At 38.9% G+C, this 23,748-nt stretch overlaps 2 protein-coding genes across 2 annotated transcripts; both read right to left on the reverse strand.

Moving 5' to 3' along the window:
• LOC139740136 (RWD domain-containing protein 1-like) lies at positions 1 to 10,619 on the reverse strand. The gene is made up of 7 exons (XM_071650717.1): positions 10,477 to 10,619; positions 6,607 to 6,693; positions 4,963 to 5,096; positions 3,808 to 3,957; positions 1,755 to 1,887; positions 881 to 943; positions 1 to 562 (listed from the first exon to the last, which is right to left on the reverse strand). Exons 1-7 carry the CDS (start codon positions 10,547 to 10,549, stop codon positions 489 to 491), a joined length of 714 nt encoding a protein of 237 aa, XP_071506818.1. The 5' UTR covers positions 10,550 to 10,619; the 3' UTR covers positions 1 to 488.
• A 5,355-nt stretch (positions 10,620 to 15,974) lies between these two features.
• Positions 15,975 to 21,099, reverse strand: LOC139740122 (monocarboxylate transporter 5-like). Its single transcript, XM_071650704.1, has 4 exons — positions 20,913 to 21,099; positions 18,209 to 18,613; positions 16,882 to 17,427; positions 15,975 to 16,087 (listed from the first exon to the last, which is right to left on the reverse strand). Exons 1-4 carry the CDS (start codon positions 21,097 to 21,099, stop codon positions 15,975 to 15,977), a joined length of 1,251 nt encoding a protein of 416 aa, XP_071506805.1.
• Between the last annotated feature and the right edge of the window lie 2,649 nt (positions 21,100 to 23,748).

Here is a 23,748-nt window from a genome sequence, read left to right on the forward strand (position 1 = left end):
CTTGAACAAAGAGGTTTCGCTCTTAAGACTTCAGTTTGTTTCATTCATTACATTTCTTATCCCTCCTTGCATGGGATTATAATGAACAAACCAGATGTGTTCAAAATGGCATTTCTGCACTAAAAATTACATGCATCATTTAGGGCAAACCTCTAGCAAACTTCTCAAAAGTTCTGCCATCGGCAATGAGAAAATGTTGTGTAGTAGGAGTATGCATAACATGTGACTGCATGATAAACGATCAAAGCTAAAATGAAACAAAAGCAAAAAATCTGATGTGTTTCCTTGATTCCAGCAAGTCAGGATACAGTAAAGTGCTTTCACGGATGAAACAATCGTCTCCTCTTCCGAACTTCTGACGGCACATCGGCTAATCATACTGGTATTGCATTCAATAAGATATGCATGCATGCATACCATTCTCTTCTTTTCTTCAGAGTCCAAAGGTCATAGTGATATTAACAATAATACTGTCCCTTTACATATGGTCAGTCTTCATCGTCTTCTAATTCCAGGTCATCCATGTCCTGGAAAAGTGACTCGTCCACCTCCACCCGGTCACCTAGTGGTCAAAACAGAAATGGCATTTGAGAGGACGTCTATAAAAAGGTCTTTGCATAGAAATACAGTACCATGAAACATGACAAAACAGCAATACTTGCAGCAAAAGTAGTAATATAATGAATGCTGCAATGGCAAAAATTACCCTTACACACTCACACTGTTACATTCTCATTTCTAATTCTCGAATACAGTCAAATCAGCATTTTGAACATGTTTTCAAGATTGAAATTACACAAACCAATACAAGACTGCTCAAAGAACTGTTTCCTTTTGGCATCCAGTATTTAATCTTGAATGAGATGTTCTGTCAACTTACTCTCATCTAGAAGGTCCATATCTGATGTATCTAGGTTTGCATTCTGGAAGAATAGTTCTCTTCCTGCAAATGAGAAACAGGAGTAAAAGACAAACAAATAAAGATGTGATGAAGTGATGAATGTCGTAAATCGACATTGTCGTAAATCGACATGGAGTGATGATCACGATCAAGAATATTGACTATTCACGAGTAAAACATTTGTACAGGCGACTCCCACTACAATGACATCCTGAGGACTACTGTAAAAGTGGATATTGTCGCATGACTACTTTTTCACACTCGGTCGGGTAAGAAGAGTTTCGCGTGTTTTTACTTCCACTGAATCAAGACATCAACTACTAGAACATATGGCATGCAAAAATATTTGTGTGCTTTTATTTTCGCGCTAGCTTCTGGTTGCGCGAAATGCGCATAAATTTCAAGACTGCAAAAATTTCCACTTTTACAGTAGCAGTTTTCTGTCAGATCAAAATTTCTTCATAACCTCAGGAAATTTTGCACCTTGTATGAACGATTCCATTCTTGACTAGTACATGTACGACGTATCTTTTTATATGTGCACATTTCTTTACAAGTGGACTATGATTTATATGACCCAACATACGAGAATACATGTATGATTGCAGTAGTAAATTCTCGTTAACATTGACCAGTGGGGCTGACTTATAATTGATTTGAGTTGACTGTTATCGATGTTGAAGATTATTGCAGCTTATATTGAAAATTGATTTATGTTTTGTTTTTTAATTGTGTTTTGTCTATTTTAATTTTTTTATACCAATAATGGGTTAATTTATGCATGATCTGAATGAAATCGATAAATATCTAGGAAAAGGAAAAATGTTTGTCTGGATCATCACATCCAACCCACCTGTGAGTTTGCCTCCTTGGCTTTCTGCACTGGACTGATGTTTTGCTTTCTTTTCCATCTGTTCCTGGTCGAACTTTTCCTTCCACGCCAGGAAGCTTTCAATCGTCACCAGAGTTCCTTTCAGTATCTTCTCCTGCAAGAGATATTCACGGCAGGAGTTGAATATTTCTTTATTTCTTTATATATTCATGTCTTCTTCTTTCAAAGCAGGATTGTCCTATTAACCCTAAAAAGGCCGGGGGGGGGGGGGGTTGAATCAACCCCCCCTCGACATTTTTCGCGACTTCTCCGCCGCGCGAAATTTTTTTGACCGCGCCGTTCACTGACTTTTTACTTTCAAGTCTTGCGCATCTTTTGACACCATTTTCGCAAAAATCGCGCATACCGTTACGACACTGCGCGACCTTTTATACATGCCTGTCAGACCGAAAATGGCTCAAAAACGTGATTTTGTGTATAAAGTCTTTGCAAATGGAGTTTTCTCTTCTTATTCATAAAGATATTATTATTTTCACTTTCATAGGCTGAAACTAATTGATTTTAGCTTAATCATGCTTGAAATAGGTTCTGTCATAAATTTTGAGAAAAAAAAAAGATAAAACAAAAGGTCGAAAAAACATAGAAATACATAAGAAATTCATAGAATAAAATACATAAGAAATTGATTTTGATACCAGATTTTTTTTTCATGTACATTGTTAGGAATGCTACAAAGAGTGTTATCACCAAAAATTAGGATTCTAGGAGCTTTAATTCTTGATTTAGAGCAAAAAGTATGATTTTATGCATATATTAACATAATTAATTATTATGATGAAAATTTCCATTTTTTTTTAAAAAATAGTTTGGTAGATTACGCCACAGGTAATGTATGTGCCAATTTTCATGGTGATTGCGCGAGCGACGGCAAAAAGATCTCGGGGGGGGGGGGGGGGGGGGGGGGGTTGAATCAACCCCTCCCCGGCCACAGAACACCCAAAAAAGCCCGGCCTGGTTAGGGTTAAGAGCCACAAAGGCCTGCTTTACAAGGGAGCCCTGCATTAGGTACAAAAGTTAGAATATCACGTAACACATTATACAAATGGAATATAAAATCAAAAACATATGAAAAAACATATATACAACTGTTACATAATACGATCCCCTCTCATAATTCTGTGTGCATGTGCACGCATACACATGTGCATGTAAGCATATGTCACTGTGAATGTTGTACATTATACACGGGGCAAGGAATCAATGTACACACTCTACCCACAAAATCAACAAAGTCAACTCATAATACAAGTGTATTCATTTCATGCGTGCAAAATGTTCAAGTATTTTATGAGCAAACTTCACTACAGCAGGCTTCATGAATAACCTCTTTGTCTCTTCTAGATTTAAAGAAATAATCATTCACTAGTAATGAAGCAACAGAAACACAAAAGTGCTTTGTGAAAGAATGATTTTGAGGCATTTTTAGGACTTGCACCATGTTGTATTGCATGAACACAGAAATTCTGTCAGGATAAAGAATCTTGCTAACACAATTTTATTTTTTTTTTCCATTTCTTTTTCTCTAGGGCAAACTTGTTTGTTTCAGCAACAGATTCCGCTACCTGCAAACTACAAGTAAAAGCAATTCGAAGAATCAGAAGTACAGTGGAGTTTATGTGCATGGGGAAAATCCGAGTGTGGTTTTTGACTGGTGAATGGATGCAAGTGGCTGCTGCTGCAGATAGGTGAACACTGAGGGCGGTGTGACTCTTTGCATTTAAATCAGTCATCACCATTGACAACTTTAGTGCATCAAATGTCAATACAGTGGACTCCCGATATAAAGAAGTCTTCTGGACCCACAGTTTTCTTTCGCTATATCGAAATTTCGTTATGACCGAACAAATAAACAGTAAAGATACAAAGAGTGAATAATGTTGCGGCCTGAATTTTTACTTCGTTGTAACAGAATTTCGTTATAACCGTGTTTGTTATAACAGGAGTGCACTGTACCACTTGAAAAAATAGGTCCTGACAGGGTTAAGATGTACTTTCAGACTGTGAATCTACTCACTGCTTCTTCCTCCTCTTTCCTCTTCTCCTCTTCCAGTCTCTTCCTCCGGTCCTCCCGGGCAGCCTTGAGGTCATCTATCCTTTCGTTCAGGAACTCTTGGGCTGCTGACACGATGGCAAAGATCATGGCCATTCCCAGATTCTCCTCGATCTGCCTCAAGTCAATGACACGGAGAATACGATATATGTTTTGATTACACATATGTTTGTGTGATATACTGTATGTTCTGATTACATCTACAACGTATGTGGAATATTATGCTTTGATTGCATCTATGCCGAATATATATTTAGATTATATCAATGTGCAATATATGTCTTGATTACTATAAATTCTGAAATTTTTGCAGTATACATGTATTAATTTTCACATATTTTGCGCCACTTCTAGCTAGTGCAAATTCTAATATCCGCAAAAAATATCTTCAAATTTTCTCTGCACATTTTTAATCTTTGAATGTTTTGGCAATATTGAGCAGCAAGAGTTCAAGAACCTACAGATATGATTTTGAGCCACTAAGCGTAAAAAGAACTAATAATCACATGAAAATAACAACATTTACAATACATATTCATTAGTACTATTAATAGTAGATGCAGCTTATTATCATTATACACTATTTATATTTTCTTTGATCAGTCTTTTGTGACACATGCAAAACAATTATTCATATTTCACATAATCACAATTTTTTTAATCTATCTGTCTTAGTTTACAACATATACAAAATATTGTTCATTCTTCAAATATCCTTGAATCATTACATGCATTGACAGAGGGGAATTATAATCACTATGCTGTATTACTGATGAAGAAAACCCTATCTTCCTGAAAATTAATATACTTCTCCTGTCAAAAGAGTATACATGTACCATGCACATGAAACACAGTTCCCATGAAGACTGGGTTATATACAGTGGAAATGCAACTTAAACTGGAGACAGATGATACACTGAAATCAAATATGAAATTTGTGAAATTCATCTGGAACAAATACAGAGTGACTTCCAGCATAAAGCATACAACTAGGGTTTGGGCAGATTTTGTTCCCTTCTATTCTAACCCCGCCCCACCCCAAAAATCTTAAAGAGCTCAATGCCTTAACAACAATTCCAGAAAGCTGAAAACTGATGAAAACTTCATTGTTGTCATCACCTGGGCTTCAACCAGCTCCCTGATTTTGTCTTCATACTCCTGTGCAACATCATCGTTGAAGGTCACCTCAAAGACGGGTGCCTCCTCGGGGTATGTTGGTGTGTATGTGAAGCACAGCGTGACGGACAGTTGGCCTGGAAGGACAAACATTCAACATTCCTAGTGTTGAGTTTTAACATTAAAATTCTTCAAATCAGAATCTAAATTTAATGAATCGAGAGTTCTCTAGTGGAGAAAATAGCAGATCAAGGGAAAAATGTTGGTATGTAACTATGCTACTATCTGTCTAGTTATGACATAAATTTTGCTTTGTATTCTGTCTGCCTTGTGTCCCCGAATCCAGCAGACAGCATGGAGATCCAATATATCATAAAATGTTGAATGCTCTGCATACATTGTATGGTAAGCATTGGCTGGTGTACAGAAAAACAAACAAACTTTTTCAAGAAACTGGTGGAGAGTTCCCTTTAGAACCAGTAAATTTGCAATTTATGAGCTTCTAGCTGCTTGCTCCAGAGGTGCCTGACTCGACAATGACCAAACTCTACCAACAAGTTTGATGATTTAATCTTCTGATCACACAGGAATCTTAAGCAACTCTCACACAAGCAGATATCCAGAACAATAGAAAGACTTTTCCTGTAAACAGGAAAAAAGCAAATCACCTTAAATTTCCTGGATATATCTAGACTATACGTGACCCTGCATGAAAAAAACACACACCAAAAGTGACAAACATGTACCCTGATTATATGCAAGGACTCAAAATAGGTGAAAAGGTCAACCTAGTCGATCTCAAGTTTTTTCATATTGAAAGAGCAATTCTTCTTTTACATTATTTTGAAGTTTGGGATCATAAAACAACTGGAAAATTGTGTTTATAGTGCACAGTTTTTCTAGAACACTTTTAATGTGGAATAGTGTAATAAGGTATGTCTTTAAAAAGACCCCTTTTTCATTTTTGTACTTTCAACTCCAGTAACTTTTGAAAGAATATTACTATTGCTTTGAAAGTTGGTTTACAACCTGCTCAATTTCAGCTTTAATAGTCTAATATTCCCTTCATTGTTGTACGGCTGCTGTGGAGTTTTACATCCTTTTTCGTCCCATTCATTCCACAGAGCACAGCTTGGTATTTCAGATCAAGTGTTGAATAGACCCTATACTCCAGAGCCCTTTTTCCTCAGTTCACACTTTTCCAGAGTGTGTATCTTCTTTCCAAAATTTAGATAGGTTAGGAGAGTCCATTTGAATTGAGTTATACACATGTGCATGTACATACAATATAATTTTAAAGCCTAAAGTCTGCGTAAGTATATTTCAGAACCCATATCTGGCGACTTTTTGTTGGTTTTGTGGCACAGTGTCACTCATATAGCTAGATCATACATTCAGAAAACTGATTATTTCTGAGAAGACAGCATTATAAAACAAGAGAAATGACATAGACTGAATGTCAATGTACAGTAACTTGCTCACAACAATTAACAACATTGCTGTTACATCAATGATCAATAAATTGAAGTTCATCACAAATGCACAAACACACAGTCTTTTCAGAGAGCAATAGACACCATTGCAGTATCAGGTCATTTTTCTATGTCATTGGTGTTCTTTTGAATTTGAGAAACTCAGCATCCTCACCTTTTTCCTCCTCATTTTCCTCCCCCGTCTCATCCTCCTCAGCTGAGACGGTGATCTGGAAGACATGGAATGGATCTGTGGCAAGCACTGAATAATTAAAAAAAAAAGGCAAAAGAAAGTAAACTAAATAAAAACAGACAATAACTTTTAAACATCGAGAGGAAACAAGAACATGCAAGCACTTACATTTTTTAACTCATTAAACAAATCATGAAAATGAGCTAGACACTCAGTCATGACTTTAATACGCAGTGCTCTGTCAAAGCTACACTTCCTCATCTAGTCATCACATTTAATCTTGTGTGCTTTTGAACCAACAAGAATCTTATTGTGCAACATTAAGTTTCCATGACCAATGGAAACTGGTGAATAACAAAATCTTAAGTTGATATAATCCCGAGGCACTCCAAAATTGATACAACTCACAAAACTCGGAAAAAGTTCCTTTGGGACTGTCATCACAATTTTACTGGTCACTCTACACTAGTCAATCCTACTCTTGTTGGCTTATGCATGGATGCATGCTTGCACACACATTTGGCACGAGGTGGGGTATTCAGACCCAAAAAGGAACTATTGCCAATAGAAACAAAACTCTACATCTCTAGTCACATTTGGTTTTTATTCATTACAATAAGTACAAAGAATGGTTAAAGTTTACATACAATCTGTAGGGATCGTATAGTTTTGGTTGAGACCTAACCCCTGGTTTCTTAACATTTTGGGGTGAGATTATGAGAAATCTCTTATGAAATATGGCAGAGCATGTAATTCCAAAAGGAATTCAACATTTATTTGATGAAAACTGGTTTTGAAATGGCTGAGATACCCAAAACAGAACAATTCTAATAAAATGAGGGACCCAGCTTTTATTACGATTGCTTTGTTTTACTGTATTTTTGGATGTCTCAGCCATTCCAAAACCGATTTTCATCAAATAGACTTTGAATTCCTCTTAGAAGGGTACGCTCCGTACTATTTTACAAACATTTTTTGTTTGTTGTATATTGTAAAAAGTTCAAAGCCCAATTCTCACCTCTACCAGTACTGTAAATTTACCATCCCTTCAATAAACACAGTAACACTGAACGGTTCTATGGCTTTATGTGTGTTACAATTACAGGTAGGGATAAGACTATATTACATATGGTCTACATCACAATACAAATACAAGATAGGTAGTGGGTCAATCTCTTTTCCCTTTTGATAGATGAAGAAAGAAAACCCAATGTGGTGAATGGCTACAGGACTGAATGGCAATGCCAGATGGGTGGGACACCGATTGGGTCAAGTGCTCTCTAATCAAGTAAAACATGCCATGGTCTGAGATTTGATATCATGTTCAGTAGCATCATCACTGTCACAATCAATATTCACTGCATTGCCACAAATTATCTCTTAACGTGCCATGGTCGCCGAACGGCGACCTTAGTCCTGACGTGCCATGGTCGCCGATCGGCGACTAAGAACAGCGAGAAAAGCATTGATCATTTAGGTTCTTGTGGTACCGTAATGTGTTACACCAAGCAACTGCCAATGATATGTACTGGTAGCTGATTAGCATAGCCATCCTTTCCTCTAAAAATATGAGCATGCTTACATTGGAAAATTTTGAGTAAATACACAATTTTTCAGCTAGATGTATTTTTTTCACATCGGGAAAATCCGCAGCGGGCGCACCCTCTGCGAGATGTGTATGGATCGAAACTCTCATAGATAAACCACGCGTGTGTATGCTATTGACTCTGCGTGTATTGTCTATGCGGTTCTATTCGCATTGTTCCGCTTGGACGCTGTCCTGCGGGAAGCTGCTTTGATTTTGTCCCTCAAAGAGGGTCAGCTTTCGTTCGTCGGTCAAGTGAACGTCACTAATAGTCCCCACGCTAGCATAGGAATTGCGCGCGGACAAAGGCCTACCGATTTCAATAGAGTACGCCCGCCTGCGGTCCGCTTAGACAAAAGGAGGATTAGCAGGTTCTTCCTTCTCAGGTGGACAAAAGACACTATTCCAGGGCCCGGGACAATTACTTTAGTTTCAAATACAGGATCTGGGACTAAAGGACTCAGATTTGGGAATGGATTACTGAGGCAGAAAGAGAAATTGCTAGGACAAAATAAACAGCTAGTATCTTTGGAATCATACAATTCTAGAAGGCAAGTTTGTTATCATTTGAAAGAGGAGATGTTGCTCTAAAACTTTCTCACAGAGTCCAGGGAGTGTTCCATTGAAGAAAAAACACGACTGACTTTTTATTCCATACTACACAAAAATTTCTAATGATTTTTTTGATGTATCAAATATTTCTGCAAAATTTCAGATTCAGATAGATATTGTGGCAAACTGACTGCATGACACGAAAGAGCAAACATTTCTTGATATATGTTGTGTAGAACTCAATTCAAAACAGTCAATAGTTTCAGAGATATGGCAGTTTTAAATTTCGCTGTCAGTCCAGTTTCCAAACGTTCTGGCGTTAGGTAAAAACCTCTGGCACGTTAGGGGTTTTGGGCCTGGCACATTAAGAGTTAATGTCAGATGTAATCACTAAATTTAGACATTCGCAAGCAAATTGGCAAGTCCACTAGCACTACATTAATTTTGATATTATTTTTACTCGGACATTCATTTAATAAGACTAGGTCTAGAGGTCTAAATGCCTGCATTTATGTCATTTACATACATTGGGCTGGCAATAATCCTGGCGGCGCGGGGCAATGTAACTCGGTACGGGTTGGGGTCGCTGGTGGTGCGGTTAGGCTGCGCTGGTAATCTTGCGTAGGGGATTAACTACACGACGGTCGTATACAATGTAAACACTAGCGGTCTGGTCAGGCTAGTTGGGGATCTAACAGAGAGTTAGAACCATAGCGTATGCGTATGGGGCTGCTGGTGGCAGTTACATGCCATCTTATGGTCTATCATAACCGCGGTGCGGCGCGGGGCACTGTAGTGTACTTTACGTATGTATTGGGGTCGCGCTGCGCTGCATGCGGTTAGGTCTATCAAGTATCATACTCATCATATACCCCGTTTATACTGCTAGCGGGTTTCAGAGCCTCCTTGAGGCGGTTTGAAAGCCCACTCTGAAAAAGCAGCCTCTTGTCTGTTTATACTGCTCGCCAAAAGCAGACCCTAGCAGGCCCTAGCAGGCCCAACCTTCTCCTCCCCTCTGATTTATGGCGCTGGCTTTTGAGTGACAGTGTGCAAGTTGAAAGGCTTTCTGCAGCAGGGATTGGTCGAGATGGCTGGGTTGTTTTTGTAAGCAGGTGATGACCTTCAGCAATTACCTCCGGGTCGGCCAAAATGCGGCTTCTCGAACCCCCCTTGCATTTATACTGCAGTCGAACCTCCTCGAGCCTGCTATAGCGGGTTCTGAAATCTCCCCCCCCCCCCCCCCCCATCGGAGGTTTCAGAACCCGACCTGACCCGACCTGATCGGATCGCCTTTTCTGAATTCTGTCTGTTTATACCGAGCTGAAAGCCTGCTCGAAGGTTTCAGAACCCCCTTTTTCCTTACCTTAGTATAAACGGGGTACCGGTAATAATAGTTAGCATGGCATGCCATAGGTTTTCTAATTCTAGACCTAGTCGTACTCCTGGCTTGCCCCCCAAAACACAAAAATTGGTCTAGTTTCTAATAGATCTAGACTAGACATTATCTAGAATCTTCATCATTTACTCAAGTAGTAGCAGTAGACCCTAATTATAAGTAAACTTAGGCCTACTCACTGCAGTGCCAGTGGCCAGCACTGCAGCAGCAGCAGGCACGCGCACGCACGTTTATTAGAACAATACATTAATGGCAGTATATGGGACCACGCATTCCATCTCCTGGCTTGTGAGTACAATTCCGATGTAAAATTCGTTACCTGTTATTTCATCAGGATATATAGATTCAAGAGCTTCAATTTCATTAGCTTGCTCCTCTTTGAAGTCAGTCATTTGTACAACTGATAAAGCGATCCAGCATGAAACTTGACGTTTGACAAGCACAGTAGGCAAAACGTGTGCTTACTCCCTACGGTTGTGTAGTTGTTGTTGTTGTTGTTGAGATTTTATACATTATAAGGATTCGTGTGCCGAATATTGACGCCATCTACGTGCGGGTTAAAGGACAAGTTCACCTTCATTAACATAAGGATTGAGAGAATGTAGCAATATCAGTAGAACACATCATTGAAAGTTTGACGAAAATCGGACAATCCGTTCAAAAGTTATGAATTTTTGAAGTTTTTGTGCAGTAACCGCTGGATGAGAAGACTACTGCAGTGTGTGAATAACTGAGATGTCATATGCGTACAACAATGTAAGGAAAATATAAAGAGAATTTCACAAAATTTCATCTTTTGAAAAAAGTACACATTCCCCCGACTCGTTACCGACAAATGTTATGGGTAATATTATTCCCCCTGCCTTTAGAAAGAGGCAAGTCAAGTGCTCTTTTATTATGCGAAAAAAGTGAAAATATGTTGAATTTTCTTTACATTTTCTTAATACTGTTGTACGCATATGACTCACAAGCTGTAGTAGTCTCCTCATCCAGCGGTTCCAACACAAAAATTTTAAAAATTCATAACTTTTGCATCGATTGTCCAATTTTCCTCAAACTTTCACTGATGTGTTCTACTAATATTGCTGCATTCTCTCAATCCTTATGTTTATGAAGGTGAACTTGTCCTTTAAATCTCTCTCTCCCCCCCCCCCCCGAGTTGATTCATATAGACTTACAATATAGGTGGTAAAAACCTAGTGCCAATTTGAAAAACAAACAAACAAACAAACAAAACAGCACTTGTTAATGTGCATGTTGTGAACAATATCAGTTTTGAAGGGCGTGCCCGAACAGATGCCCTATTCCCACCGTATTCCACAGAGAGGTGCCAACTTTCTCAACGGGCTGGGAGTGATAATTACTGCCATTTTCATCGAAGCATCCGATTGAAGAGATGGAGAGGATCCCCACCAGCCGTATTTTGTTTTTCATTTTGGATGAGTAATAGGTACCGGTATGTGTATTTTGGTTGCGCACATTTTATCACAAATTTTACTTGTATAATTTCAATCTGTTCGTCACAGATGCATGCAAGACGTGTACATCATTTTGAACTTGTTTTGTTCATATTTTGGTCTCGCGTGAACGAACGACTGACAATAGATGGCAAAAACAAAACAGAGCCTCTTTGGAATATCTATTTAGAAAGGAAAGTTGTTGTTAAGATAGGCCTACACTATGACGGCATCTATATTCTGAACCCCTAAAAAAATATAATAATAATAATGATAAAGATGGGGGACTTACGGGGGGTATCTTACTGAGTTCAGCGCAAGCGGGACTGCTCATCCCATTGTTTATCATTGATGTACCTCACGCGTTTTTCTCCTTCTTCTTCTTAAGGGAGGCGTGAAATAAATATTTCTTGGCAGATACTGAGCTTGGGATGGGTTGCTAGGAAGACTCAAGCCGTAAGCGTGAGTCTTAGTAGACGTGTTACCAAGGAGGTGGAACTCCATTCTGTTATACCTGAGCTGATGATGCATTTTTAAAGGTACATGTAATTATAAGTCAATTTGTCGTATTTGTTCAAAAAAAAAAATGTGGATCCGTTATCTACCGTTTTTATGATGTCAAGTATTTATGTTTCGAGTGTAGCAAAAAAGGCTGCTGAAAACTGCTCAATATCTAATAGTGGCGAGCTGATGGAGTAAAAAAGGATGTTGTATGTTTCCTCAGATGTCAACAAAATACCGTATAGGGTGTGTTTTTCATAATAATCATGATTGATAAGATTGGCGGGGGGGGGGGGGGAATCCAGTCGCAGGACATGAATTCTAGGCTGTAACTGTGATAGTGTACCCTATAACACAAAATACGCAACAATCGTTACTGGTATACCGACCGGTATATGGAAGGAGCACGGCTGCGCTTCTGAAAATGACCAGTTGTTAATAGCGATGATACTAGTGGGGCCTACCAACTGCCTACATTAGCTTGAAGAGGTACCTAGTCGGGTTTGGCTGGGCAAGGAATGCAAAGAGATAATTACCATTCTCACAATTCGTTGTAATTATTATGTCACACAAAGTTATCAGTTCGAACTTCGGGGGCGCGTCGCAGAAACTAGAATTCAGGAAGTCAACCTCAAAGTTATTTTGCACTTCCTCGTGTTTCGATGGTACAGCATGTAGGCCGACATGATGATTCTGGTGAATTTGTACAAATGGCAATATAAAATCCGATAGGTTGCTGTAGCTTTCCATGATAAGGCGGAACAAAAGGTGAAAATTAGATCGGGAGAGAGACACATAGAAAGGGAATATAGAGTTTGTGTGTATCCGATGTTAAGAGAGCAAAATGATGAGCGAGTTGGCGACTTTACATTTTCAGAGCTTTCAAGTCGCGAGGCTGAATTTATAATTAAGAAGTTGATTTTGCAAGAGAGTGAAGTGATTGAATTTCTGAGTGAATATTCACGGATAAATTGTGGACGGTATGTAAAAACTTCCTCCAGAAAGAAAGATTATAGTGAGTGGTGAAAAGTGATGTCCATCTGTCGTTGCTATGGAAACACAGGGAGTCAGGGGTACGGTGATGACATTACTGTACGTGTTCGCGACTCACTTGCAAGGAATCCGTTATCTGATGAGTGGCCGCGATCCACAGTGGATAAGAGCGGTTGTAAAAATTATCATGGAGTCTTCACCAGTAGTGGAGGGCGAGGGTCAAAGTTCAAAACACAATCCCATGAGGATGGACAAAAGAAAAAAATCTAGGTGAGTTTTAACCAGGGAAGAATTGAAAGTTTAACTCTTAGTGCTGCTAAAAGCTGAAGAGGCGATGTACACCGATTGGGCAGAATCCGTTGTACAATGTATTTATCAATGGTGGATTCAGAGGTTACAGTTTGTTATTCTGAAGGTTGGTTGCAGTCCAAAAATGACGTATCATACATGACATAACAAGGTTCGTTATTCTGCAGGTATGTTTATCTCAAAATGGAAAAAAGTTCTTTGTTTCAAAGGTTCGTTAATCCGAAAACGAAATGAAGTTCGTAAATCTGATGGTTCTTAGTGAGCACCTTCTCTTTCACTTTCAGAATAATTATCTATTTTCAGAATAACAAACCTTCCACGAACCATCGAAATAACGTCGCAAAATTTCGCACAATTAATGAACCCCATTTCATTTTCGGAATATCGAACATGTATACGTATAGGAAATTAATTTGCGTTTCGGAATAATGAACCTTGTTTCATTTTCGGATTGATGAACCTTATGAAATAAAGATCACTTCCTAATTCAGATGCATTCTTACAGCTTTAGTACCTCAGGAAATGGGCGAAATTTCATACACATACTTCTTAATTGTTTGTTTGTTTGTTTGTTTGTTTTTTGTACAGGTATATCTGTCTGATTCACTTCGGTATGAGCGTGCCAAGAAAAGCTATCATTTCGTTGACCTTTACAGGGAAATTTGAGATTAATCATTATCATTGTGGATACCATATAGAGTGACCCAAAACAGTTACTGTCTGTTAGCTGCTGATAGCTTGTTCAGTGTAATATAGATGAATTCTCTACATGAGCACATCACGGGGGATAGGGAATATACATCCATACCGCTTCAAACATACATACATATACATGTACTCATAAACACACATACTGCCTTGAGACAGGATTGGAAATGTCAGCTTAGCCAAACTTCTCTTAGACTTCATTCACCATGTTCTCCTGAATTTTTGGATATTATATTGGTAGCATCAATGACCCTGCATCACAAAACTAACAAAAAGTCGCCAGACATGGATTTTATTCAAGGGCAGATTCTAAAAGAGCAGACTCTAAGCTTTAAAATAATGTATATAACTAGATTCAAATAGACTCTCCTAAACCTATCTAAATATTGGGAAAGAAAGCACACACTCCATGGAAAAGAGTGAATTGAGAAAAAGATAAGGCTCTGAAGTACAGGGTCTAATCCAGCAGGTGACTTTAACCTTTACCATGCCTTGCTAGCTGGGCAATGAATTGGACAAAAGAGAGGATGTAAACCACAGTAGCAACAACAATAAAGGAATTATCAGATTAAGCTTAAATTGAGCGCGCTCCATTGATGCATTCTGTCAATGATTACTACCAGTTTTCAAAGCAGTAGCATTATCCTTTCAAAAGTTATTAGAGTCGAAAGTGAAGATAGTGCAAAGGATTTTCAAGAAACGAAAAGGGTCCTCTAAGACATACCTGATCACACCAACCTACAGTTAAAGGGTTGTAAAAAACTGCTAAAAACACACTTTCCCATTCGTTTTATGATCCCAAACTTACGCATAGAAGAAGAATAGCTCTTTCGGACAATATGAAAACCTCAAGATTGACTTGGTTGACCTGTTTTACCCTTTTGGAGTCTTCACGTAAAATAAAGGGGCGCCACTTTTTGTTGGTTTTGTGATGCACGGTCAAATAATATAAAATTATAATCAAAGATATACTTATACAATGTATATAACTCTAAGATATATAAATACACATAGTCATGACAGGAATAGAGAGCCAGTGGACGTTGCAGTCGTTCACTTTAATGCCTGTAATGATATACTTTTATTATACTTTGCATTTCGCAGTCAACATGTTGGCAAAATATAATCAAGAGAAGAATAAATATATAGACATTCCTTCGGAGACTTGATCATGCTGTACACTAACAGTTTACAAGCTGTATTTTCAACTTACGGATTTTCAGGCACATTGCCCTTTGCCAAGTGACTTACAGACTGCAAGAGAACAATACCAATAACCATCGTCTTTAGAGACTTGCACAAGGACTAAACTGTACTGCATACAGGAAATTGCTACATTCATAAATAATGCACTGGAAGTAAAAAAACAACAACACACACACAACAGAAGTATGTCAAAGAGTATGGCGTTTCAACACCATTCTGCTCAAAGGTTGGATGTCGTGATACACCTGTAGTGATAACATACAGGGCCTAAATGCCCATAAACATGCAGGTGCGTCAGTATAGTGCAAGTCCGCTTCATGTACACACGTTACACACGACAGGTGTAGCATGAATATGGGATATCCAATGGAAAATTGAAACTAACAAAAACAAACACACTCTTGCTGAATGCCCTCTCCATCTTACGAGCTCATGAATGATGACTTTATTAGTACAATGTACCATGTTCATGGCTTATAATGACTGGTGGCAAAGGACAGATAATGGGCACTGGAAGCTTTTATAATCTTGATCCAAGTACAGTGGTGTAATGATTCCTCCGCACGGTTCACGCTTGTAATTTTTTTCTCCATTTTCCAAGAAACCGCTTAGAGTCCCGCCTTTACTTTTTTTGTTACCATGGTCAATGTTTGTGAGCACACCGGACTGGCAGGAGCAATAGGAACGAAAGGCTATCCAAGATCGCAAGCATAATGAACGAATAGTTGAAACTTCGAAATCTGTCAGCGATTAATCCTGAAACGGAAAAATGAGAGGAAAGAACAAATTAATATAAACAAACGTCCTAAAAAAGTGAGAAACACGATCACTCACGGTGAAACAATGCATTTTTCAAATTTAATATATAAGGCATTCAAAGACTCACTGTCAAATTAAATACAGGATTACCTTGGGTGAAAAAACAAAAGTGACACGCGAGAGGCACTGATCAGTACACACGAATGGATTTGATTTTGGCAGAACAGTTAATGTTGGGCATGACTTGATAATAATAATAATAATAATAATAATAATAATAATAATAATAATAATTAGACAAATTTGTATAGCGCAGCTATACTATGTAAATATACTCTACTGCGCTGTGATGTAACAGAGCTCCTGAAATTGTAACTGATTAGACACGAAAAATAGATAACAAATTAGTCAAAGGATTCTGAAAAAGGTAAGTCTTCAATAAAGATTTGAAGATAGCAAGTGATGAGGCCTTCCTCATTTTCTCAGGTAATTAATTCCAAAGTTTTGGAGCAGCAGCACAGCTGAAGGCACAATCCCCCAAAGTTACTTTCGTTTATAAGTGAGGTTGCTTTAGAAGCAACTTATCCTGATAAATAACCAGGTGCTTGACCATGCAGTACTTTATAAACAAGTAACAAAATTTTAAATACAATTCTCTGCCTTACTGGCAACTAATGTAACTTCATCAAAACAGGTGTAATGTGTGAAAAATTTGACGAACTGGACGCAAGTCTCGCACATGCATTCCTGAACATTCTTGATGGGGGAATTTAACAAAATTTTCCTCCTACCTGAGAGGTATGAACCTAGCATAGCTGCCACTCCTCCCACAAATTCATCCAAGGCCATGGCCATGTGGAAGTACTCGCTGGGAGCCCGCTGCCGCAGTATGAGAATGGTGAGCAAGGCGCGACTTGCCAAGGAAAATGACGACAGACATGACGTCACCAACATGACGGGAAAGATGTAGGCGATGACGTCACAAGTGAGAGAAAGCACGTTGATTGCTGCGAGGAGGAGGAAAAGGTCCATGTAACGGTCAAACGACCGCATGTATATTCCAGCCACGATGCGACTGGCCAAGTTCGACGCCGCCGCGGCAGCGCTGAGGGCGATGGCGTTCAGGGTCGACATGCCGCTCTCCACCGCGCGAGGGATAAGGAAGGCGTGCCAGCTACCGTACACCATGCCAAATGGTAAAAATGCGAGGAAGATGAGGGCGAGGTAAGGATCTCTAAATAAGCCACACTCCTCGAACCAGCACAACCTGTTGTGACAGTCACTTTTGTCACTCTCCTCCTCAAGTTCATTTGCGTCGTTTCCTTGCAATGACGAATCTGACGGGGCCAAGCTACTCGAACAAGTCGAGGCGATCTCTAAATGGTCTTTTTGACACCTTGATATTTCTTTCTCATTTAACCCGTTCCTTACGGGAACCTGGTTTACCAGGTTCCCGTGGGAGCAACTGATATACGGGAACCTGGTTTACCAGGTTCCCAAAATGAAGACAAGGGTGCCTGTTTCAGTGGCCTAAATTCATGTTTCTTTGTGTTAAAATGCTCAGAAAAGTGGGTTTGATAAAAAGATCAGAGTTTATTCTATCAGGATTTGTTCTCCTCCTATTTGAAAAATGCGTGTTTTACAGTATTATGTACCTTTTCCTGATTTAGTTTTTTGCTTGTTCTGCTGTAAACTCGTACGAACATGTACATAGCAATCAAGGCCGAGATCAGTTAGAAATGCGGGTTCGCTGACCCCAGTCACCTCATTCAGGTACCCGGTTTTGTGTAGAACAAAAGATTCTGAGAGCTCATCAGCGCACGCTCTATTCATACCTCGCACCCGATTGATATTTCCATTGTTCACGGGCACATGTAGTTGACCATAGAAAGGAGGACACAATGAACCGCTTGACTGCCTTCACACAGCTGGATTACCAACCTGTGTGCCTCTCTGTCGACGGGCGAAAAGAATCTCGTTTGGGAGCAGTAAAGGCACTCAGAGAATTGCGGAAGGAACGGGTTAAGTGTGATTGATCTCTAACATCATCACCTCCAGGACAGTTCTTCCATCTGACTCGACCTTTTCTTTCATCACATGAAATATCAATTTCTTTACTCTGTATGTTCATAGATTCTCGCTGGACGTCGCCATGACAGACGTCCATATTGTCATTACTACTCTCTACCATCTCTTCCTCTCCTGTCAGCAACGGACCCCTAACCTGCTTGTCGTCATCGTCTTCACGATCACCATCCGCGTCGTCTCGCTGGTGGGATTCGTCGACCGTCTTCGGGTGAATACACATGGCTACGGGAATCGTGTGGCTTATGATGCCACCCGTTATCAGCAAGGCACCTGTCCAGCCATACGCAATACTGAGGAAGTCTCCTAACAAGGGAATGAGAACCATTCCCGCCGTAGTACCAGACTTGGCGACACACAAAAGGACTCCAAAACGCTCGCCAGCAAGGTCGTTTAGACTAACGACGCCGAAAATATTCATCATTCCATATCCAAGTCCTAGATAAAGAAAGAAGCATTACAGCAATGGTAAATAAACACGCCATGACGCTATACTTAACAAACCACTGCAATTGGGATTCCTTGGTAAACTTGAACAAGTGTAACGTTATGATTCTGTATAGTTCTATTTCTTTGCGCTATTAGCAATTGTGGCAGGATCGAGTACAATGCCTTCGTCAATGGGTATTTGACTATCAACTGATGAATTACAGAAATGGAAAATAAAAATAAAAACACTTCATTAGTATATCCCTCCAATGAGGACAAAATTATTTTAGGTATAATCACTGTTCTTTTCGAAAAATGCTGGTGACAATATCCATCATAGGTCACTTGTGGGAACCAGTGACGTCGTGACGATCTATTTATTATGGGTTTGTATTTCTATACATAAAAAATACAGGAGTTTTTGCCATATGCCAGAAAGAGACATAACGATGTCGGTTTTGAGTGAATCTGGTCATGCTCTCGGTTGTGATAGCACACAAAACGTTTTTTCTTTTGCTATTTTGTTTGTTGTTGTTGTTGGCTGTTTTCATATCACCTATACAGTATATCACAAAAATGTTAAGAACTCCAAGAAGAGAATCTCTTGCGCGTTTATCTGATAAACGCGCAATATTGCCGTCTTCATTAGATACCTGTATAATGGCAATGGAGATACACTGCATTCAAAAAGGAATTTCTAAGACATTAAATATCTATCGATAGGGAGTTGCTTCATGCCAACGTAGGATACAAAAGTTTGCCTCCATCACATGATGCGTTTATTTTCCTCCTTACCTGAAACAGCCAAGCATATCGCGAGTTGCGCACTTGTGCCTGCCAAACTGGCGGTTATAACCCCCAGTGTGGGCAAGATTGACCCTAGGACCAGCAGTCCGCGCTGAAAGCGTACACCAGCACGCCGATAGAGGCATGCGAGGAACGGAGCTATAGAAAAAAAAAGAGAAATAACAGAGGGAGGGGGGGGGGGATGATAAAAAGGTCGGAAGAAAACACAAAAAAATCACAATTATTGAAATAGATATTAAAAAAAAAAACGTTTTTGATTTCAAAACGGTCTTAAACAGCTATGAAAAAAAAGTTTCTGCTAGGTGTATTGTAGTGCTGTTGATTCGATTAATATCAAAATGTGAAAGACTTCACAAATTACCAACATGCAACAGCACAATGAATATGATTATAAACAAAAGAGGAAGTCGTTTTGTCAAGGTTGAATGAACACACTGTGAAGATAGTAAAAAATATGTCCTATTTATCTGGCACAAACATACATTAAAGAATTTTATGTTTTCTTTACCAATGATTCGTCGATTTTAGTTCTAATGAAGCGTAATTTTTTTTATGGCTCCCAAAATGATGCTTGCGACTTTTGAAAAGTGACCACTTTGTCTTCATTGGGTGCTTATGCCTGATTGAAAGAGTTATTTCAATCTTTACGCAGAAGTGACTTTGTAGGTGCAGGAAGAGTCATGCCAAAATGTTTTGATCTTCTATGGAAAGTGGAGCACATTCTGGATGGTGAGGGGTGTCACTTTGTTAATGGTATAAAACGAGGATGAATTACCTTGAAAAAAAAGTCTTTGCTAATAAAAAAATCCGTGATTAGAGAAAATTAGAATATGTATGGATTTTTTAAAAGGTCAATTTACTCAAATGCTCAAATCCCATATCAGAAGCCTAGCTTCTATATTGCATTTTCAAATCAGCTTAAGACAACCATAACCAAATAGAATCCCTTGGATGGCAAATAGTGATTCCGTACGATTATGTTTTAATGATGGGATACTATCCATTATAGCGCCTGCATGATTGGTTTAAAAGAAATGTCTTTCAAATGTCTTTCAATGTCTACAATTACGCATGTCTTCTTCTCAGCATAAAATAGGAAAACTTATCTGCAAAACTTTGCATGTGAAAATAAAAGGGCCTTGATGTATTCCCTATTGGCGTCGCCGGCGGCGCTTCGAGATGTATACGTTACAGCTAGCAGCTATTATGCCAGCGGACATTATACAGTGTACTCTTGAAATATTTGTAGGGCCTACAGCTTCACATTACTTTTGAATATTAAAGGTAACATTTCAAAAAACAAAACAAAACAAAACAAAAGAAAACAGCAAACAACAAAGTTTTGTTGGAGAGTTATAATTACAACTTGAATGCTCTGTTGCCTAGCATCCGTTCTCCGACAAGTGGTTTTAGTGGCCGTTGATGTGCAAATAAGTTTTGCCGAAGCTCGAGCTGATTTTAGATTACCAATCTCTGTATTTTACTAAACATGACTAATTACCTGAGCATAATTTGAAGGCACTCAGCAACCCCAAGGCAACGCCAATCTCAGTAGCAGACGTGCCTAGACTGTGCTGTAGCGCTGGCAGAACGACCCCGATCAGTTTTACTGTCCCCAGGGTAAACGTGGACTCCAGAAAGCCGTAGGCTACGAGAGAAACCACGCTCCAAGAAGTTGGACTTTTCATCGCTGACAGCGAGTTGAGCAAGGCTCAACAAGCAGAATAATGGCGGTCCTGGTAGCCGCTCAGTTTTACAATGTATATAAACCTGATTATTGTGTTTCCGCTTTGCATGCTGTGATAAGCCATGCCCGTCAATGACAAAGAGCAGGTCCTATACGTTGTACACTGTAAACAGTGTCCGCCGTTTAAAGGACACTGTACTCGAAAGCTGTGTTTACACACACCGTAATCCGTGGAGCGCACTCAAGCCTATCTACTTGCACCATGTGCTTGGATATCGATCTGTCTTAAATTTCATGGTTCCATTACATGTCATCTGCTTCTGAGACAATTGCTCCCACGAAATATCTTCAAGCTAAGCCAAGCATCATATATACACAATCATACTAGTAATCCTAGGAATCATAATCCTCCCATTAAACTAACCCTAAAACCTGTGACGGTCACAACCCTAGACGCAACCCTTTCGTCTCAGGATAAACATTGTACCGGTACCCATACAAGCAAAAAGTGTGTACGATCCATAGAGATATATACTTAGTATACACCTCTATGGTACGATCCACGATCAAAGAGCTCCTTAAAATTGGTACTATCTTTGCTACAAGTATCTTGGTGTACAGCCTTCCTTGCATGCAGCTTCAGGGCACTGCGCCGGGTGAGAGAGGGCGCTTGTACTAAAGATGAAGCATGCTAGCAGCTCTGATCTCAGGCATGTCGGGTGAAGTGAAAGCAGCAAACACGTATTTACTAGTAAAGAGAAGTCACAAACATCAGTGAAAGTTTGAGAAAACTGCAAAATAAATCGATACAAAGGTTATGAATAGTAGGATCTATACAATTTCGATGAAGCCGTCGCCGGTTGATCTATAAAGCCCAAGCTATTTTGTCGTTGATCTTTCCCGTAGGTCCAAGGAGTGGGGCACTTAGGCCTATCATCTAGTTATCATAATTATTATGATTTACCGCCGTCATATTTGGCACATTGGTAGTCGCAACTCACAATAATTACATGATCCTACCAATGACTATTTTCTCAAGGTCACTCATGGGCGCACTATTCAAAACAATACCAAAAAAGTACGTGGAAAATGATGCACGTTTTCCCAATACTAGTGTATTATCTTTATCATTAGACATATTGCTTTCATACAGTATTTGTCACAAATAAAGAGCAATTTAAACTTGACTATTATAATAATTGTTATGTTGAATTTTGTGAAGGTCTCCATGTGTGGCGTTATTCATTTAAAAGAAATGCACTTTTTTTACTGTACCTTTAAGTATGTCTTCAGAATTTGCCCAACAACTTCCAAAATAATATGATTATATTGCAATTTTGATTTTGCAGATTGATGATCAAAATAATAAACAAATTGTGTTAAAGGCGATACTAGTGTGAGAGATTCAAAATTATGCAAAACAGATTTTTTTCAATCATTTCTATTACACATTATCTGTTGTTTTTATGTCTGTTTGTCCCCATCATGGAAAACAAGGGAATAGAGCCTTTCAAGAAGACTATTTCAGGGCCATTAACAAATATTATTATTATTTTTTTTGTAATCTGCAAATTAAAGCCAAGAAAGCGTCATTTCATAAACTATGTACTGTTATTTGAATTTGGAACAGAAAAACACGCGGAAAATCCGACAGACATGGTTGTTACTTTACGGTTGCCATGACAACCAGAATATCAAACGTACCTACATTGCCCAAATGTTTGAAATAAGATTTTAGGAAAAGTAACAAATTCTGTTGAAATTGAGTGTGTATATTAACCCTATATAGTGTGTAGGTTTTCACATGAAAATACAATGGGGCACAATGTGACCCCTAGTGGGAGGAGGAGTATTCCCCCCCCACCCCCCACGGTAGGGACTTTTTGTAAAAACGTATGGTAGGCCTACAAATTTCTAGGAAATCAAAAAGTATTATAGAATCATTGCGAAGGACTCTGATTATACGGGGTACCATAACATTATCATTTGTATATGACGGTGTGAGATCCTCGGCGAGGGTGTGGGAGGGGGATAGCCCTTCCCACGCATAGGGACTTTTCTTTTTGTAAAAACAGAGTATAAAAGTCGCGCATATAGAGCATTCGAATCAAATTCCTTAAGAATTAAACATTATATAAAAAAAAACACTGCGAAGGACTATGATCATAACTTATGCAAACTATAATCATTTTACTATAAGTACGGACAGAGCGAGAGAGCCAATCTCACTTTGCCATTCGTCTGAAATGTATTCATTGAAAGCTAAAACGAAATCACATTGTTCGAGCAATAAAAATTATTCTTGTATTACAAGAAAGCATAGAAGAAAAGGAAATATATAGGGTTTACTAAAGGTATGTTCCACGGGGCACACTCGAGGGCGCGAGACTACCATCTATACACTAAATTTACTCATAAGTAAATATTTTTATAGTGCATAGATATGATAATGATAATGTATATTATTGTTAGTGTATTATAGGCGAAAATTTCGCGTTTTCAGTTTTGAAATTGACAACTTTTACACAAGAAAAGTGCCTTTATTGTTCATTTTGGTCTTAGAATAATTGATTAATCATTTGTTGTTTGTTTGTGAGTTCTTTTTTTTTACTTGGCAGCCCAAGAGGGGGGTTTAAACCCCCTACCCCCC

Source organism: Diadema antillarum, unplaced genomic scaffold, assembly GCF_040938485.1.
Source record: "Diadema antillarum isolate AM-2024a unplaced genomic scaffold, OU_Dant_1.0 seq00000836_RagTag, whole genome shotgun sequence".
NCBI classification, from domain to species: Eukaryota; Metazoa; Echinodermata; class Echinoidea; order Diadematoida; family Diadematidae; genus Diadema; species Diadema antillarum.

What these genes read in the sequence shown, in the direction of transcription:
- LOC139740136 (XM_071650717.1), bottom strand. Translation starts at nt 10,549, where the DNA reads ATGACTGACTTCAAAGAGGAGCAAGCTAATGAAATTGAAGCTCTTGAA. An exon ending in GGAAAGAGGAGGAAGAAGCA is followed by an intron (nt 1,888 to 3,807) that starts GTGAGTAGATTC and finishes TATCTCTTGCAG; the next exon opens with GAGAAGATACTGAAAGGAAC. An exon ending in TATGGACCTTCTAGATGAGA is followed by an intron (nt 563 to 880) that starts GTAAGTTGACAG and finishes TTTGACCACTAG; the next exon opens with GTGACCGGGTGGAGGTGGAC.
- LOC139740122 (XM_071650704.1), bottom strand. Translation starts at nt 21,099, where the DNA reads ATGAAAAGTCCAACTTCTTGGAGCGTGGTTTCTCTCGTAGCCTACGGC. An exon ending in AGAATCTATGAACATACAGA is followed by an intron (nt 17,428 to 18,208) that starts GTAAAGAAATTG and finishes TGGCCCCGTCAG; the next exon opens with ATTCGTCATTGCAAGGAAAC. An exon ending in GCTAGGTTCATACCTCTCAG is followed by an intron (nt 16,088 to 16,881) that starts GTAGGAGGAAAA and finishes TTTCCGTTTCAG; the next exon opens with GATTAATCGCTGACAGATTT.